This window comes from Morus notabilis, unplaced genomic scaffold, assembly GCF_000414095.1.
Source record: "Morus notabilis unplaced genomic scaffold, ASM41409v2 Scaffold781, whole genome shotgun sequence".
NCBI classification, from domain to species: domain Eukaryota; kingdom Viridiplantae; phylum Streptophyta; class Magnoliopsida; order Rosales; family Moraceae; genus Morus; species Morus notabilis.
In genome coordinates, this window is record NW_010363562.1 from 89,474 (window position 1) to 109,673 (window position 20,200).

General features: G+C 32.7%; 2 protein-coding genes across 2 annotated transcripts; one reads left to right on the forward strand and one right to left on the reverse strand.

Moving 5' to 3' along the window:
- The first annotated feature begins 7,680 nt into the window (after positions 1 to 7,680).
- On the forward strand, positions 7,681 to 12,263 carry LOC21389418 (gibberellin 2-beta-dioxygenase 2). The gene is made up of 3 exons (XM_010104604.2): positions 7,681 to 8,267; positions 10,325 to 10,700; positions 11,958 to 12,263. Exons 1-3 carry the CDS (start codon positions 7,879 to 7,881, stop codon positions 12,261 to 12,263), a joined length of 1,071 nt encoding a protein of 356 aa, XP_010102906.1. The 5' UTR covers positions 7,681 to 7,878.
- A 2,001-nt stretch (positions 12,264 to 14,264) lies between these two features.
- LOC21389419 (alkaline/neutral invertase A, mitochondrial) lies at positions 14,265 to 18,400 on the reverse strand. Its single transcript, XM_010104605.2, has 6 exons — positions 17,426 to 18,400; positions 17,139 to 17,304; positions 16,033 to 16,244; positions 15,459 to 15,952; positions 15,278 to 15,326; positions 14,265 to 15,146 (listed from the first exon to the last, which is right to left on the reverse strand). The coding sequence occupies exons 1-6, from the start codon at positions 18,239 to 18,241 to the stop codon at positions 14,820 to 14,822; spliced, it is 2,064 nt and encodes a 687-aa protein (XP_010102907.1). The 5' UTR covers positions 18,242 to 18,400; the 3' UTR covers positions 14,265 to 14,819.
- Positions 18,401 to 20,200: the final 1,800 nt, after the last annotated feature.

Sequence of the window (20,200 nt, forward strand, 5' to 3'; positions counted from 1 at the left end):
CTTGTGTTTCTTCTTTTCTTAAACTACTGGTATTTTTTATTTATTTGCCGTTAGATCTATATTACTTTTTCAATTTGATTTAACTTTTGATCAGATTTAATACATATCTGACAACTGACAAACATAGAACATTGGTGTTCTTAAAAAAGATAAAACACTAGAGAAAGTCATTTTTTTCAATTATTGTTTGCCTTCCATAATAAAAATGTATACACATCTCTGTCTATCTAATGTATTATTGATGGGACCAAAACCATGACTAGTTGCAAAATATCAATTGCTGAGACTTAGGACAGGGACCGCAGTGTCCAGAGGGAGGACAGCTTCATGACCTAAGGAAAAATAATCACATTACAACTTAATTTCAACACTTTTTTCCTAAAAAAAAAATTTGTTGCGCCGTGTAAAATATAATGTGGATAATGATGTATAGATATTCTTATGTGGTGATTTAATGTGTGGTATGATATATTCTAATTTTTTTCATATCCTATCCTAAAATTTTCCTATTTTTATTTATTTCTAATGGGAGTGACCAACATTTGCACGTCTTCAAAGAGAGCATGCGGAAGTAAAAATTTGACAAAAGAAAACGATAGTACTGTGAGTAAATTCCACATTCGATGTGACTGTGAAGTGAGAATTATGGAGGGAAGTGATGAGTTGGAAAAGATAAAAAACAGTGTATTCCTCGATATTATTATTATTATTATTATTATTTTGAAGCAATTTAGTAAAAGTTGGCCATTGCCATTGAAATGAGTGCAAGACTGTGGACTTTGCATGGGAATCCAAACTTTCTTTCCTTGCTTCTTTAAAGGTCAACAAACAAGTTTTCTTTGTTTCCATAATTATATCCATTTTTGGTGGGAGGTTAGGTGCTCCTAATTAATATTCTTTCTTTCTAGAAATTCGTTCCCCTCTATATGGTTACCACATAAGGATGAGCACGTAATATATAGTATCTTTAGAACTAGATTGGTGATCAATTTAGATGATGTTTAGTAGAGAGATTCGTTCATTGATTTGAATTATGATTCGTGATTTGTTATAGTATTTTCTCTCACAAAAAATTCACGTAAATCGAAAATAATTTGAATCACATGGTTTGAATCCTCCAATCAAACGTTTCTTTATTGATTCATTTGCTGGTCCATAATGCTCATACTTTATTCATTTATTTTTAAAGGGAAATGTATATACTTTTTTTTTTTTTTGGTATGCAAATTTCATTATACCAAACCCCATTAATGAAAAAAAAAATCATTATACCAAACAAGAAAGAAACATAGCTTCTTTTATTTATTTGGTAATCAAGAAGAAACATGCGTATACATTTTTTTTTTTTTTTTTGGTAATCAAGCTTCATTATTAAACCAAACAATGAATATAATGCAAATCCTTTATGTCATATTTTATCTTCTTTATATGCAGAACTTTCCGACTTTAAAGACAATTTTGACATTTAGAGGACATGTTGGAGAGATGGATCAATGTTTCTTTTCGAGATGGGAGGTGAAGTTGGTATACCTAGTAATATGTGTACTAAAAAAAGCTTTCCTTTTGATTTCTTTATGGAATGTCGTGCTACTCTAGGACTCTCCTAAATCAAGCTTCTGTAGAAGGGAAAGGGGAAAAGAATAGACCAAACTTAAATTATAGTAAACGTTTCTGACGAGCTACTACTCTCTGTAAAGGTGAAGGTGAGAAATTGACAGCAGTAAAGCGTACCGTTATTTGATATAAAAAGAAAGCATAATTCTGTGGTAAGTCATAAAACAAAAGAGAATTATGATAAGATAAAAAATAAAAAAATAAAAATCATTCATAGGTACGAATTTTTGTAGAGATGCAAAAATGGGTCCGACCCGGCCCATTTTCTTTAGGCTCACGTGGGTTATGGTTGGACCGGCTCAATTCATAATTTTGTTAGGTCTTGTCAGGCTGACTCATGAAATGCGGAAGCGTGAGGTAGCGGATCAAGTATAATAAAAATTTTTATAAAATTTTTGAGATACTCTATAGATTATATTAATTTATGCACGAATAAATTAATCACGTTAATTTATTTATTAAGAACTCAAGTAAGAATAATACCTGACGGCCGATTAGGATGATAACTTGAGTTTTTTGACCTTGAACAATCATTGCTCCAAAGCCTTGTGTTTAGAAAATCAATGTCTTCCACGTTAATTCCTAAAATCCATAAAAATGTTTGTGTGGGCACACCTGAGACAAAATAGATTAGAATAAACACTCGAATTTCCACAAACACCAACGCATGCAAGATGTAAAATTTTTGGAGAAAATTTTTTCCTTCCCACAATAAGAGAAATTCGGCCACAATAAAATATTAGGTCAAAAAAATTGTTCAAAAATTGTGTCTCATAATTTTCTATCATTCTCTTATTTATAGAGTAGAAGTCAAACTCCTAGAAGGAATCCAATCTTTATCTCTAAGATAATGCTTGTTAATTATTTCCTATTTGAATTTGAAACAAAAGTCTCCTACTCCTTATCCTCAAGATGGCCGGCCATGCATGGGGATTCTCATCCCTGTGTGGCGCCAATTTCAGATAGGGAAGGAAGAGAAAATCATCCTTTATCCTGCAGTCCAATTTTAATTCAAATTCAAATTTCAATTTAAGTCAAAACTTAAATTAATTTGAATTCTAAATTGAACAAGTTATCAAATAAGTTTAAAAGGATAAATTTAAATTATGTTCACAATTCAAATTCAAATTCAAATTTAAATAATCACATTATTTAAATAATAATTAATTCTCAATTAATTATTTTCGAGTGTTTAATTTTAGAATTTTATAATTCTAAAATTCCCATTTTGCCCTTTGTGTCTAGTAGAATTACAAGGATGACGCGGGGACTAATGGACCTATAAACCCGAGCTCTAATGAAATTAATAATTAATTAAACACTTTAATTAATTAATTAATTCCATTAATTCCAATAGTTACTCCACTATAAACTTGGAATTGCACTCTCAAAATTATAGACATAAATTACTTCTAAACTGTAAAGTGTCCATTTGATATAGTCACTGCATATAGATCAATCCTCCATAAATAATTCATAATTATCTACTTCTTTCTTAAGAAGGAATGGATTCCATCTCGTGTAATAACATTCCCGGCTACCTACTTCATCATGTCTCCAAAATACAAGGAATAGGATTCAGGATCTCAGAATCCGTACCGAGTAAATCAAAAGACACAAATCCATAAATAGGAGTCTGTTAAGAACTAAGGATTAAGATCATTCTATATATGACCATCGGTAGACTCAATTAGAATTTCTATACTTAACGGAAATTATTAGAAAATTATATTGTGTCTGTATCCCTGTTCCACATAATCTCATTTTGCGTAATACACTCATTCAATATCTCACTATATTAACGGTGCGGATAACATCGTTCCATTGTAAATGAAAATGATATGTATTAATGATGTTTTAATTAAAGATTCCAAACTTTAACTAAATTCATTACGAACATCTCCTTCTGATTATTATCCTCTCGCATATAACACTTATATACAATGTTTAAGGTCACATAGATAATCACGGAATTTTCATTTGATATTCATAAAATATTCATAAATATATGCACATAAAATGATGAATAAACTCTTTTATTAAATAAATAATAAATATCCTATTACATCTCGTGCTTCTAGGACACCATTCCCAATAATATTAACCCTCAGTCCAGCCAATCTCACGGGCCAATTATCTATGGGTCAGGCTGAGTCATGTCATAGGTCATTACTGAATCAGCTCATATGAGCTTATTTATGAGTCAGAATGGGCTGGCTCATCTTAGCCCATCATGGGTTTAGATAGGTCAGTCCATCTTGACATGTATTTTGTCAAATATTTTTATTTTTTTAAAAATATATTTATTTTAAAACTTCTTAACAAATTAACAAATATATTAATCTAATTGGTTAATGATATAAAAAGAAATATTTTATTTTTGTGTCTCTTTAAAAATCATTTCAAGAAGAACCCACAAATGGAACAAAATCTAGATGAGGATAAAAGAGTACATTCGCAGCAATTGAACATAAGATGTTTATAAGATTACTAAATAAAATTAAACAAACAAAAAACACATAAATAAACATAAAAATAATTATTTTTTTATAATTACAATGTACAACTAGTGGCAGTATCACAAATATCTAAGATCACATCTAAACATGACTTTGTATATATATTTATATATATATATAACCAAGGTATTATAGTAAATATTTTATAAAAACTACTATGTGTATTATACATACATATATATATATATATTACAAGTGTTGGTTTTTGAATCGAATTTGAGTGCGAAAGCGTAGAAACATGGAATGTGTCCGAACAAAAAAAAGTCATAAAACTTTTGATAACGCTATAGAATATATTAATTTACTCAATAATAAATTAATCATATAAATTTATAAAGATAGATTCCTAGTGAACGATTAGGTAAATAACTTGAGGTCTTTGACCACGAACAGTCCAAGCTCCAAACTTTCTTAGAAAACCTGAATCTTCCTCGTCTAGTGCTTGAAATCTGTAAGACGTAGAGTGTGGGCTTTAATATGGAACTATCAGATTATGACCACATGTTATTTTTCTATTTTACCACTATCAACAAATGTATGTGATGAAACTAGGAATTGGAAGAGCTTTTATTCTCTTTTTCTCTCTGGTTACACAGTTGTCACTAGAATGTTGCACGCTGTCAAACAGAATGTTACACTCCCATAAGAGCTACGCTACACGCCTATCTCATAGGGAAATGGAGGAAAAATTGTGTTCTCTAATTTTCTATTGTCTCCTATTTATAGAACATTAGGAGGACCCCTTTGCTTTAACTTGAAGACAAAGTAATAGAAAATTGGTTATTTTAAATCTCATTTAAAATACAGTTTCCCATTTAATTTTGAAAAAAAAATTCTCCCTTCCCTTTTATTACATGACCAGCCACACCATTGGGAGATCTCCTTGTGGTTGGCGCAAATAGCAGGTAGGAGAAAGGAAAAAATTTAAATAAAGTCAAACTTTGCATTCCTTCATAATTCGATTGTAAAACTTATCAAACAAGTAAACCAGATATCTTGGAGAACAAGCAATTGAATCCCAGTGGGATTCTCCCTGTTCCACATGGCCCCTACAGCTCCCTATACTGGGTGTGTGGCCTCTTGTGGTCCCACCATAGTGTGTTCTAAAATTAATTTAATTAAATAATCACATTATTTATTTCGAGTGATATTAAATCCCAATAATTCATCTTGTCTTGCAAATATTACAAAGATGACATGGGGACTCATGAACCTATAATTTGGAGCTCCAATAAAATTAAGAATTAATTAAAATCTTTAATTAATTATATTAATTTTAAAAGTTAATCCACTAAAAACTTAGATTTACACTCTCGAAATTATTGACATAATTTACTTCTTAGAACTTGAAGTGTCCATTTGATATAGTTACTGTATATAGATCAATCCTCCATGAATAATTTATAATTAGAGGTAGGTGAAATTCGTTAACTTCTCTAATTACATATTTATCCTTGAGTACCATCGATTCTCTAATGAATAGTGATTCATAAAACACATTCACGAATCAGAGCTCTTACTAATCCAAGTACCGAATCAATCCTCAAGGAAATTATTTATCTGCTTCTTTCTCGAGAAGAAATGGATTCCATCTTGTAATATTCACATTTCCATCTACCTATTTCTTCATGTCTCTAAGATACAAGGAATATGATTTAGAATCTGAAAATCTATACCGAGTAAGTCAAAAGACTCAAATTCATAAATAAGAATTTGCTAATAACTCATGAGTAAGATCATTCTATATATTACCATATGTACTCAATTATTATTTCTATACTTCATGAAAATTATTATAAATTAATACTGTGTATGTGTCCTAGTCCTACATAATCTCATTATGTAAAACACACTCATTCGATATCTCTCTATATCAACGAGGCAGATAAGCTCATTCCATTCTTAATGGGAATGACATGTGTTAATAATGTTTTAATTAAAGATTCTAAACTTTAATTAAATTCATTACGAACTAATTTTGATTATTATCCTTAAATACAATCTTCTAGTATATAACACTTATATACCATATTTATGGTCACATAAATAATCACTGAATTTTTAATAATATTCATAAAGTATATAACAAAACATGCACATAAATAATGAAATTTCTATTTTATTAATTAAATAATAAAATCCAAAATCACATCTCATGCTTTTTGACACTATTTCCAACAAAAAGTTGGTCCAAAATAAGCTTTGGATGGGTCGAGATAGGCTGGCCCATTGCGGGCCCAAACGAGCCTGCCTGGCCCAACCTAAATTTGTCATGGCCCATGAATTTTTACGGGCTGTGTCGTGCCAGTTCATGAGCTGAGGTATGCCGACCCAACCCAACCCACTAATATTAATAGATTAGGTCATGCCTTAAACAATGTCGTATGGGCCCAACATTGTATCAGGATGGGCATGAATCTTGCCGCAGCCCATAGTTGCATCTCTAAATTTTTGAGCTATGAAATTTTCATAAAGTTATATAAAATTGTCACATTTTTTAACCTAACTTGATTATGGTGTAAACTAAGATATTTTCATAAAGTTGTATAAAATTGTCACATTTTTTAACCTAACTTGATTATGGTGTAAACTAAGATCTTAAAAATTGTATCGTATTGGTAATTTTTTATTTTTATTTTTTAAAATTTAAAATTGAGAGAATTTAAACTCTATATATTATGGTGGAGTTACAAATGAAGTTACTACTAAACTATTCATGCAATATTAACCTCAGTAATATTTTTCTCATCCTTTACTGAAGTAATATTTTCTAAAAGAAAGAGATAATTTTGTAGTAATAAAAGTGTAAAAAAGACAATGTTGGTATGATAAAGTTAAACCGCGATAAGATCATATTAGAACCACATTTTTTTTCGTTTTAGAAAAGTATGAGAATGAACTTGATGAACGTATGATGAATATTATTAGTGGTGCAATACATAGATAAAATATTGCCTTAAACAGATTTATATTTATAGAGAAAAAAGAAAACTGTATTCCGGATTGTAGAGTTAATATTTTTCCTTCAAAAAAAAATTGTAGAATTAATTAATGCGGGTAGATAGGGAGAAGATAGGTGAGAATAGTCAAGAAAAGAAAAATCAAAATTGGTTACTTGAAGACGAAGCATGGAATATATTGGGAGAGGGAATAGATAGGAGTTAATTCAGAAAAGGCGAAGCATATAATAAAAGGGAATTTAAAAGTGAGGTAGGAAGAAAGGAAGAAATTCTAGTCAAATTTATGAAAGTCAACGTTCTTGTGAGACAGCAATCCGCTACTTAATTGCTAGTTGTACTTCACCCAAAGTCTACCATTTCTATCACTTCCAATACCCCTAAACCCAAAAACCAAATAAATAAATAAGTAAATAAAACAAAAAGAAGAAAAACCCCTTATATTTCTTGTATTCATTTTAATTTTAATATTTTTAATCCCATCCCTTCACATAGATTCTCTCTCTCTCTCTCTCTCTCTCCTCGCATAAATATCCATCATCACTTCCAATCACCCCAAGCTCAACAAAGCTCTTTTCACAAACTTTTCTCTCTATCTATCTCTTCTTTTTTTAATTACTTCTCTACTTGATCTATATAATCATATTCTACATAGTACATACAAATATCTTTCCACCAAACTCTCTCTCTTATAGCCCTTAATTGTAGTTCATAACCTTGCCCTCTTTATATTATATCATCATATCATTATATATATATATATTATAGCTATATATATAGATATAGATATGGTGGTGCCCACTCCAATTTACCCAATTCATAACGAGAAGATCAACGATGCCATTGAGCTTCCCACCATTGATCTTTCATGCCCCGAGAGATCAGAAGTCTCGCGGTTGATCGTCAAAGCTTGTGAAGAGTTCGGTTTCTTTAAGGTTATAAATCACGGTGTCCCAAACGACATAATAACCAAAATGGAGCAAGAGAGTTTGAACTTCTTTGCCAAACCAATGGCAGAGAAACAGATGGCAGGCCCTGCAAAGCCTTTTGGTTATGGCTGCAAAAACATTGGCTTTAATGGTGATATGGGAGATGTTGAATATATTCTTCTCAATACCAACCCTCTCTCTATCTCTCACTGCTCCAAAATCATCTCCAATAACCCCACAAGCTTCAGGTATTTTATTCTATATTCTCTCTCTCTCTCTCTCTCTCTCTCTCTCTATATATATATATATATATATGATATGTTTTTGTTTGAGAGATATTTTTGCATTTGTAATGTACATGTGTATATATTGGCCTCTAAGTTTCAGATATATTAGAGAATGTGGTACTTTTCATAGATATTAGTGGTAGTAGGTGCATCCGTGCATGCATAAAAAAAATCTCTTAGGGCTAATAAGAAACTTTATGATATAAACCCATTTATAATTATATTGGATCTGTTTGACCATGTATGTATTTTCTTCTTTTCTTCTTATAATATGTAAGTTATTTTTTGATTTGGACTTGCTCACACAAGTTTCTTGACCCAGCATATTATAACTATATAGTTGCATGCTTAACATGGTGTCGGAACTATTTTATATACATGTCTGTGTGTGTTTATATATATATATATATATGTGTGTGTGTGTGTGTGTGTGTGTATATATGTGCATGCTTGATTAATGAGCTCTATATAGCGTTCTAATCAATTTTTCATTAATCTTTATGTTCTGATATACAGCACACTTTATCATGTCGCAAAATGTTTGTCAAAGTTTAGTTTTGGTTTTAGCTTTTGTGCATGAAAATGACAAGGTCGAAAGACAAATTTTATTAATGAAGTGAAGCAAGTTATTTAAGATCCTAAATACCCAATTCATGAACTGAAAATCAGTTAAAACCCTAGATTTATTGTAGAGAGACATTTTTCAATGCAAAATAATATCTACTATTCATGAGGAACTGCTCAATTATGTCCACGAACTCAATAGTGTGATTTTTAAAGAATATGTTTTTTTTTTCCTTCTAAAGAATATGTTTTTTTTTTCCTTCTAAAGAATATGTTTTTTTTTTTCTTCTTCTTTTATAAACTTGTTTTTTGATTGAAATACATCCCTTCTAAAGAATATGTTTTTTTTTTCTTCTTCTTTTATAAACTTGTTTTTTGATTGAAATACATCAGAAAGTGAGATCGAAGTTCATAATTTAAATCCAACAAACTAAGAAGTCAGGTAGGGTTGGAACTTGGAAGTAGTACCAACGTACTGTCACATAATTAACAGATTGAGAATCTGAATCGACAAGTCAGAGTTACATCAACAAGGTCCAATCAAATCAAAAAAACTGTTTTTCAATGGACATATATATATATTTTTTTTAAATGGACATAATTAAAAGAAAAATTCTACTACAATACGTCAATACTGATAAGTCAAGTTGTACGTCATTTGAATTTGTATAAAATTACGTAAAAATATAAAATACGAAGATTTCATAATTAGAAAAACTCAACCTATCAATACCGTAAACATACTAAAATATCTCCCAAATTAAAAATCTTGAACGAACAAATTTTTTTAAATGGACATAATTAAAAGAAAAATTCTACTACAATACGTCAATACTGATAGGTCAAGTTGTACGTCATTTGAATCTGTATAAAATTACGTAAAAATATAAAATACGAAGATTTCATAATTAGAAAAACTCAACCTATCAATACCGTAAACATACTAAAATATCTCCCAAATTAAAAATCTTGAACGAACAAAACACCACACACACATATACATATATATATATATATATGCACCCAAAGCCACCATATATATTACCTCTCTTCAGTTCTCTCCCTCTCTTATTATCATCCTATCATGACTTCACATTGGTGGGTCATTCTTGGACCCTAGCTCTCTGGTGGGTATATTGCTAGTTTTTATTATTATTATTTCTTTAATTTTTGCTAGTTAAGATAGCACTTACAATATAATACGTTTGTATTGAATTTAATTGCTTAAGTCTTTAATTATATATAGAATTAATTCACAAACATATATTCCTTAATTGTGTATTGTAGTTCAATATGTTCCTAAATTCTAAAATAAATTCATTTAAAAACATCCCCTTGGTATGAAATTAATCCTCAATTTTATAATATTTCTGCACACTTTAAGTTAAAAAATGGAGTAAAAATAATATATATATATATATATAAAATATTAATTCTGTACGAACTTTGGACAGCTGTGCAGTGAGTTGGTACATAGAAGCAGTTAAGGGATTGGCATGTGAGATATTGGATCTGATGGGTGATGGGCTTTTGATGTCAGACAGAAAGCTCTTCAGCAAACTCATTAACCACACTGACAATGACTCTCTCTTCAGACTCAATCACTACCCCAACATCAACACTGATCACCATGATCATCATCATCATCATCATTACCATCATCATCACAGCTTCAAGGTTGGCTTTGGAGAACATTCTGACCCTCAGATGTTGACCCTCCTCAGATCAAACGATGTTGGTGGCCTCCAGATTTCCTTGCAGGATAAGGTGTGGGTCCCTGTCCCCCCTGACCCCACTGCCTTTTTGGTTAATGTGGGTGACGTGTTACAGGTTGGTACTACTATCCTCTACTTATATATATATATATGTATATATGTATATATGTATATTCTAACATAACATATAACATATACTAGAAAGCCTTAGCCTTAGCTTACCAATTAGCTAAATAAAACAAAAAAGATTTTTTTATTTTTGATAATTGAAAGGAATCTGTTGTGTCATAAATAATAATGATGATAACAAATTCTAAAAAGTGACCTGGATAAGGAGTTTGAAACTGACTGAAGAAATCTACGTGAGAGAGTTGGGGGTGTGTGTAGTCAGAGACTGAGTAGTCACTGCCCAAAAACACTGACTTTGCCACTTGATGCTATGCTGGTGGACCCCACTCTTGTCGATCTCAATTTTCTCTCTCTAATTCTCTATCCAAACCAATAGGATCTCTCCTCTTTAATTTGTTGGGAACTGGGATTTTTGGTTCTTTGATGTGATGACCAACTCAACTATCCTTTCCTTGCACCCAATTTGGCCACGCTTATAAAACGTCCTTTTGATTCCCATTTCTGATTGCAAACTATTTCAATGACAAACATGAGAGCAATACCAAGGAGAAATTTGTTCTAAAAACAAATATTTTCTTAGTAACCAAGATCTTGTTAAATAGGATTTTAATGTGATTTTTTTTAAATAATTTAAAATTATATGTTACCTACTGATAATGATCAGCACCTTTACTGATCATCATCATACATAACTCGCAGTTTTAACGTATTGACGATAATGATCATTACTTTTACTGATACTCTCAGTTTTAACGTATTGACATATACAAGGATAGTTATCATTTTGTAAAATTATATGCTTCCGCAACATGGAATATTGCATGTGTGTGAAATATTACTATTACTATTATATGCGTGTCATTTAATTATTAAAACTTTTTTGTGGTATTAATTGCAATGACTATTTATAGGCAATGACAAACGGAAGATTTGTGAGCGTGAGACATTTTTTTTTAAATAATTTAAAATTATATGTTACCTACTGATAATGATCAGCACTTTTACTGATCATCATCGTACATAACTCGCAGTTTTAACGTATTAACGATAATGATCATTACTTTTACTGATACTCTCAGTTTTAACGTATTGACATATACAAGGGTGGTTATCATTTTGTAAAATTATATGCTTCCGCAACATGGAATATTGCATGTGTGTGAAATATTACTATTACTATTATATGCGTGTCATTTAATTATTAAAACTTTTTTGTGGTATTAATTGCAATGACTATTTATAGGCAATGACAAACGGAAGATTTGTGAGCGTGAGACACAGAGTAACAAACTCATACAACGACAACGACAACAACAAGTCGAGAATGTCAATGGCATACTTTGCGGCTCCTCCTCTAAATGCATGGATTAGGGCTCCCACAGAAGTGGTGGTTGCACAAGATAAGCCTTGTCTTTTTAGGCCTTTCACTTGGGCTGAGTACAAGAGGACCGCCTACTCTCTACGCCTTAATGAGAGTCGTCTTAACCTCTTCATAGTGTCTAAAGATTGTGATGACCACATTATCAAGGAAACAATATATAATATATAATATATATGTAATGTGATCATAGTTTTCCTGTTTTGGTTAGTTTGCTTTTATATATATATATATATATATATATATATATATGTTTTAGTGGAGTTAGAGTGTTTGGGGGTTCTGTTTGATTAGTTTTGTGTAGAGTACTACTCTACTGATTTTGATGTACTATCCTTTCTGTTTGCTTTCTGCTTAGATATGAAGAAATCCAAGTCATCCACTTTTTTTTTTTTTTTTTTGGTCGGAACGGGAAAAGATCGATGCTTCTACTAGCTGTTTAATAGAAAATTTTCGTCTTGTGGTTTAATTATTTATTACACTTTTATATTCTCTTTCAATACAAGCACTATTGATTTTAGTATTGTCATGCTTCAAACAGGGACAAAAATAAATTCATCAAAGAGAGGCTTTTCTAACACATGGCTACAAATTGTTCGTCATTAGTCAATGCTTGTGGTGGTTTTAATTACAACAATTAGAAATTACTTGGTCTCTTTATTCCATTTTTTACTTGTAAAAGATATGGAACAAGATCCCTTTTTTATTTTGTTAAAAGGTCTTAACATACAATGCTATATCATAAAGTTTACGCATTGCTGTGTTTGCTTTCTTTAAAAACAAACAGACCCGTAGTTCTGGCTCTTTACATGTTTAAATCTCCTCACTTAAGCTGCAATCACTTCTACAACTTAAGTAATTCAATAAGTCGGAAGTCATTCATAGATGGATGAAGCTTCTAAGTAAGATATTGTTTGTATTCTCGAGTTTTATAGAGTTCCAGAGTAATTTCTTGCTGTAAATTTTTGTGAAAGCTCTATGAACAAACACAACAGATTCTTCATTTGATTTCTGTCTTCAAACTAATATAATCAAACACCTATAAATCAAATGGTCCGTTCATCAATATTGTAAATGAAAAAAGTATAATTGTGAGAGAATACCAAAAACACTCAACTGATAATGGTGGGCTGGTCATTTATATTAAGCTAACTAGGTTCTCCAGGCTGCCCTTTTTTACTCCGTCATGCTCGCTTCAAATTGCCTACCGCATTTCTTAATTGCCCGTTTGGAGAGCTTTTGCTTTTACTTGAGTATATTTGGTAGGAAAGAAAAGTAGAAGGAAGGAAGAAGGTGGAGGGATTTTGGGAGGGAAAATGAAAATGTAAGTTGTTTGGTAGGAGAGAAAAAAGAAAGAAAGAGAAAATTAAATGGAAAATAATACATGTGGGTCCTACTATTTTTTTTCTTTCCACGGAAAATGAGGACAACTCATTAAAGTGAGCAAAATTACTAAATTACTCTTTTCTCCATCAACATCCAAGCAAAAAATTTAAGAGTATAAAAGTAATTTACAAGTAAGATTTTTTCTTTCCTCCCAATTTAATTTCCAATACCAAACAGGTAAAGATAAGCTCATTTTCTTTCCATCTTCTAATACCAAACAACATAAAAGAAAATCAATTTCTTTTTCATCATTGCTATTTTCTATCACTTTCATATTTTCTTTCTATCATATTTTCTTTCATTCATACCAAACATAGTTAGTCAGTAGAATAAGATACGTAAAAATTGCAGCCTTTCAGTTAAGTGTTTGAAACCACATTTTTTAAAAGAGTTTAATTGGTCAAAACAAAGTTTAAACTTTCTACTAATAAATAAAAGTGTTGTGTGAAGCTTATGCCTTAACGGAACTCTGGTGTGGAAGCTTAAAGCAGTTTTTTGGAAGCTCTTCAAAATCAGCCTCACTCTTACTCTTACTCCTTTTTTTTTTTTTTTGGTTATGGTTGTTGCATGGCCACATGTATGGCATTACAATAAAACACTTTACTAAAACGTGGTTTGATTATGTGCTAATCACTTTTAGAATATTTTCTTGTAGGAGTTGCTTTGTGGAACAACATATTATTAACAAAAAAAAAAAAATCTGAAAAGAATAGAATAAGTTCACCAGACGCCTGTACATGCTAAAACTTTCCCATAATCAAGTCGATAACAACAACAATCCAAAACTCACAAGCCAACTGGTCTACATTAATTGTCATCGGATCAATCAAAACAGTTGATGCATTACATCAATGGCTAACAAGAAACCAAATTCTGTAAAACCAAATTAACCACTTAGTTTAGCCCCTATGTATCAACCTGAAAAAGAAGAAAGTGGAAAAGAAGATTATTATACTCGTACAAGAAGACAGCTTAATACAGTATGTCACACACAGTATGTCACACAGTTAATACATAAATGAAACTGTTCTTCTGATATTTGGATGGTAATCCCTACAATATCAACCCCAAATGGGGCAAAAAAGAAAAAAACAATTATGGTCCGTACAAATCGGTTAGGAGGCTTCTCTAAAACATAGCCTTCTGAGTGGAATTTGTTTGTCACTTACAAGAGTAACAACAATCCCGAATATAAATTTTACATCTTGGTCAATTTAAACCTGGAAAGCATGAATTAATGTCTTCTGCTTGTCATAGAGGGAGTCACCCACAAAACCTGTTCTTGAGCTGAGTGTTCTTCTACAACTTTATTCATTTTAATTATATGACCACGGGGTATCGTTAGACCTGAATTTGAGATCTCGAAGCAAAGCGTGAACACTTCCTTCGACTAGTTTTGTTAAGCACGCAGACACAAGTCTCAAGCAGCTCGTAATCCTCTTCCCACAACAACAATGATGCCTTCTCCGGGTTCTCCAAAAGCATCTTTGAGGCCAGAAAACCAGCGATCGTCCACGTTTGGTAAAGCCGGGATTGCTTGCCTATAAATCTCCCGCTTTTTGTGTCGTAATATTCAGGCCATTGATCTACAGCAAGCCTTTTCTCTGCCAAATCAACAGCCTTTCGCGCCAATTCTGGCCTCCCCATCTTGATGCAGGCCAATGTGAACTAACAATTGAAAATTTGGCCATTAGACAAATCAGTTTAATGGAGGTACTATCATATGACACTATTCAAAAGCACTTTCAAAGCCAAAGAAAACAAACAGGAGACTGCTTTTTAGATGAAAAGATCTTTACCTGCCATAAGAGTGTAGGCCAGGACCCGCCATTGTGGTATGACCATGGGCTGTGCAAGCAAATTAGAGTCTTATCGTAAGATAAAAATATTTAACCAAACAAATAACAGAAATTAAAAAAAAAAAAAAAGAAAAAGAAAGTTCTGGTCATAAAACAAGAAAGTAAGCCTAGAGAAGCTCACGTATTCTTTGGGTCACCGCCGGTGGTTATCCTCCATTCTTCATACTCCAAAGCAGGGTAGCAAATCTTAAGAGGCATCTGCCCCATAAGATCATCCCATTTGGCCTCGATCAAATTCAAAATTCCCTCATTCTGTTTCTGGGTACCTAGGGACGAAACAATAGCCCAAAGATTTCCCAGAGTGAAGAACCTAAAATCCATATGAGCGGGCTGAAGATTGCCAATAAGGTAGCCACCTTCCTCCGGAATCCAATCAACCAGCCACGAAGGTATCTGATCAGGGTAGATATTGAACTTGTTGATAGCATCTGTAGAATATTCCTCCGTCTTGTAACGATAAATCTCATTTATCTTCTTCATATCAACCCAATAGTACTCTCTGATGTGAAATGAAAGTGCGCTAAGGCGATTGTTGATTGCAGCGACCAGATTTTTGGTACTATCATTCACAATGACCATCTCGCGGGAGCATCGTAAAGCTGCATAGAATAAAGCCTGCAACATGTACAATTATGTGAGAGATGATACATAGTTACAGGAGTGACAAAGTCAAGAGGTTCAGCGTGTCAGCATACTTGGATTTCAAGAGGGTGTCCATGGATCCCCATCCGTCTATCGATCATGCAGGAACCATCAGTGACCAGGAGAGTGGGAAACATGTCAAAGCCATCACTCAAACAAAGGTTAAGGATCAGTCTTATGCCTGTCTGAACATCCACCCTCTCTTGCAATGCATAGTCCCCTGTGATCTTTCCATATGCCCTCAGCAAGATGATCCACCACAACCCTGTCAATGTGATTGTAAATCATCTCAGCTTCTCCACTTCTACATCATCATATTCTACTTCTATCATGGACACACACACACAAACACACCATCGAGATGATCAATGATGCCATTGTGCTTCCTATTATTGATCGACAACAGATCAGAGGTCTTTGGCTGATCATCAGAGCTTGTAAAATGTACAGTTTCTTTTAAAGTTATAAACCATAGTGTTATGGGAGAGGTTGAATATATTTTTCTAAATATGAACCTTCTCTCTCCCGATTAAAATTCCAAAACCACCGCGAATAACTCACAAGCTTCAGGTATTTTATTCTACTCTACATACCTAATTTTAATTGTTAAAATTTACGGTCTCTCTCATCTCTTTCTCATTTCATTAAGTACTCTTGCACGTTGTAATGTACGTGTACAGAGATTGGCCTCAAGGTTAAGATAAAATGTAGAACTTATATAGACAATGGTGGTTGGTTCATGCATTAAAAAGAAAAAACAAAACAAAACAAAAAAGAGGAGCCTACGGCCATGTTGGTATTTTCTATTTACTAAAAAGAAAAAAAGAAAAAAAAAAGAAAAAGAAAAAGAACAAGAAAAACCCCCACCCAGTAGGTTCACTGGGAAACATTATGATGAAACCATGCAATTAACCATGTTGGTATTTTCTTATTACTAATTATCACCTTTAATCGGACAGCCTCAAGTTTTTATTAGAGCAGCAAACTAATAAGCAGTAACTTGTTGCAAGGTTCAAAAGAACAAAATAAATTAACATGGTGTTTGCAACTTTATTCGAGTATGTTATCATGCATGAGGTAAAATATAGTGGATATCAAGATAGTAGAGTGTTCATCACCAACAGTTAGCAATGAAACAAAGATATAGTTGAAAATTTACCAGAGTCAACAGGTGCAACACGGCCAATGGCCGATTCGCCAAAGTCAGGATCTAGAATTTCCTCAAATGCTCCATCACTTCCGTCAAGGGGCACGGTTCTAACTTTGAAACTTGCTGGCATTAGCCCTTGCCCAGGGCTGTGGCAGTCCACAGTTTTTTCCCAACTCTAACAAAATGATCAGAAAACAAGCACCACTTAATATTACATCAAAGACGTAATAAAGAAAACCAAACGATAATCAAAGTAACCAACGCAGTCAATGAACCACAAAGGAACTGTGAGATACCTGTAATTGCAAAGTGTGAAGCAAAAAATTCTTGACGATCTCCGGTTCTCCATTGAGCAAGAAAGCAAGTGCCGATGGAACGAAATCCCGAATGAACACCTGATCATAATTGACAGGCTGCTTGTCCACCGGAACATTCGCAGCGACAGTTCCCACAGGATGACCGCAGTACATAACTACAGAGTCCCATAGCAACTTCCACGCCTCCTTCTCAATCTCGGGCACCTCTCTCTCAACCTTAGTCTCATTCAAACTCTTGGAACTATCTACGTTCACACTCGGATCTAGAACTTCCTCTAATCCAGATGCCTCTTCTTCCTTAACCACGTCACTCGGACCCGTTTCAATTCTCTCAATCACCAAAGGCTTCACATTCAAGCCTCCTTGAACATAAATCCTCTCAAAGCTCTTCTCATTAACATGAGCATCCACCGAAGTCGAATGGTTCCGAAAATCGGATGCTACATTCCTTACTATCAAATGACTCCTCCTACTCCTACTACTTCTACTACTAACCCAATTATAACCACCATCCCCAATGCAATTCCTCTTAAAAATCTTAGATTTGACCCAATTCGAATCGGAAACCCTAAAACCCTTCCGATTCCGATCTGACAACCGTATGTACCCTACAATCTGAGAATCAGAGCCACCGGAACGGCCATCAAAGGCCGATTCCGGTTGAGATTTCGGCAAATTTCTGATGTTCAATTTCAAAGGCGAAAATCTGAAAAGCGAACAACTTTCGCAACCAACCACTAAAATCCTACGGCTGGGTTTCATCGTGGAAATTCCAATACAACTGCTGGTATTCATTCTCAGTGTATCAAGAAAATCACACTCTGAGATTACCCAAAATAAAATCTTTTTTTTTTTTTGTTCTTTTTATAAAATTGATATACACAGCTCTGTTAATCTCGGAAAAATTAGAAAAACAGAGTATACAAATACCTATTAACCTATATATATATATATGTATGTATAAACGATCTATATATAGAATCAAAAGAGAAAGATTATATATGTGTATATATAATTATGTATATGAATTTGAAGGAAACTGAGAAAATAAGAGATTAGATTTCCTTACAACTGTTCTGAGCAGAAAATGGTTTGAATGATGAACAGTTTACAAATGGTTGCGAAGAGGGAGAAGCTTTTGGGAATTTTATAGACTCGGAGAAAGGAAAGTTCAACGAATGTCTTCAAAAAATAAAATATTAAAAAAAATTTCATACTTTATTTTAAGATTACAGTTCTGTCCCTGCACGTGTAAGGCGCTTCAATACTGGTGCCATGGAATTACGGAAATCGTGCAGGGTGTTGGTGGAGACTTGGACGGGGATTAATACGGTAATTGGGACTAAAAGGAACGGGTATAATGGTCATACGACGTGGTATTTGGAAATGGATAAGATTTGTCGGTGGGGGACCAGAACTTTTGCCGGGTCTTGAAAAATGTGCGGAAAAAAAAGTCCCAAGTTTTGTTCCGTCTTTTTTCTTTTTCCTTTTCTTTCTTTTTTTTCTTTTCTTTTCTTTTTTTTTTTTAACTTTTTTCAACTATAAATGTGGAAAAGAAGAAGGAAATAGAAACCGTTGCCGTCAGGTTTTCGCATATACACGTGGGAGTTTTTAATTGGTCCACTTAGATTTCTACAGTTGGAATAATACTAAAATATCTATAATGAGAGAAACGTTTAAAAAGAAATCGCTAATTCTCGTTCATTTCGTCAATTCGAGTTTTATTAGAGTAAAAAATTTTCAAAAATAGTCACATTTAATTTTTTTATTACAGTAAAAAATTTTCACACAAAATTACATCTCAACTCGAATTACAAACTTAAATTAGCGAAATAAACGGGCCTGTTGTGGTCATATTTCTCAAAATTGTAAACAAAAATAAATGAGACAAATAAAAATATTAATTTCATTTCTTAAATCGCTAATCCTCGTTCATTTCGTCAATTCGAGTTTTACTACAGTAAAAAACTTTCAGAAATAGTCACATCTAACTTTTTTATTACAATAAAAAATTTTCACACAAAATCACATCTTAACTCGAATTACAAACTTAAATTAGTGAAATAAACGGGCCTGTTGTGGTCATATTTCTCAAAATTTTCATTGTAAACAAAAATAAATGAGACAAATAAAAATATTAATTTCATTTCTTGAAGGAAAAAAATCTCATTTTATTTTTGAGGTAAAAAATTAAAAAAAAATCTGAAAACTTTTTTTATGTGACATTTTTTATTTTAGACGGAAACGCGTGGTTGACGAACTCTTTGTCGCAAAGTCATGGGCGTGTCTTTGCGGATGAGCTAGGAGAGTACACGACACGCTCCAATAACAGATGTCAAAACTGCCACGTCTGAATTATTATTATTATTATTTTCTTGCTAATTGTCTGAATTATTTGTAATGATTTCAGACAGAAAGCCAGATTCCTCATTTCTGGGTGGGCCTACCATGAATTGGGCTTGGAAAGTGTGTCCACTACTTTACTTTGGGCCTAAAACTACTGAGGCTTGGAACTGGGTCAGGTTGAAGCAATTAGGATTTCTGTAAAGTATCATGGTAGGATACTAGCGTACTATCAGGCTATCATGGGTTGCCAAAATTTTAATATCAATGTAGAACACCTCTAAGTACTCTGGTAGGATATCGATGTTCACAAGCTGACTATTGTTGGTGCTGAAATTTTTAGTATCACAGCATGATACCTCTATGTATCATGATAGGATACCAAAGGTTATGAATAAATGCTGTTAGTAT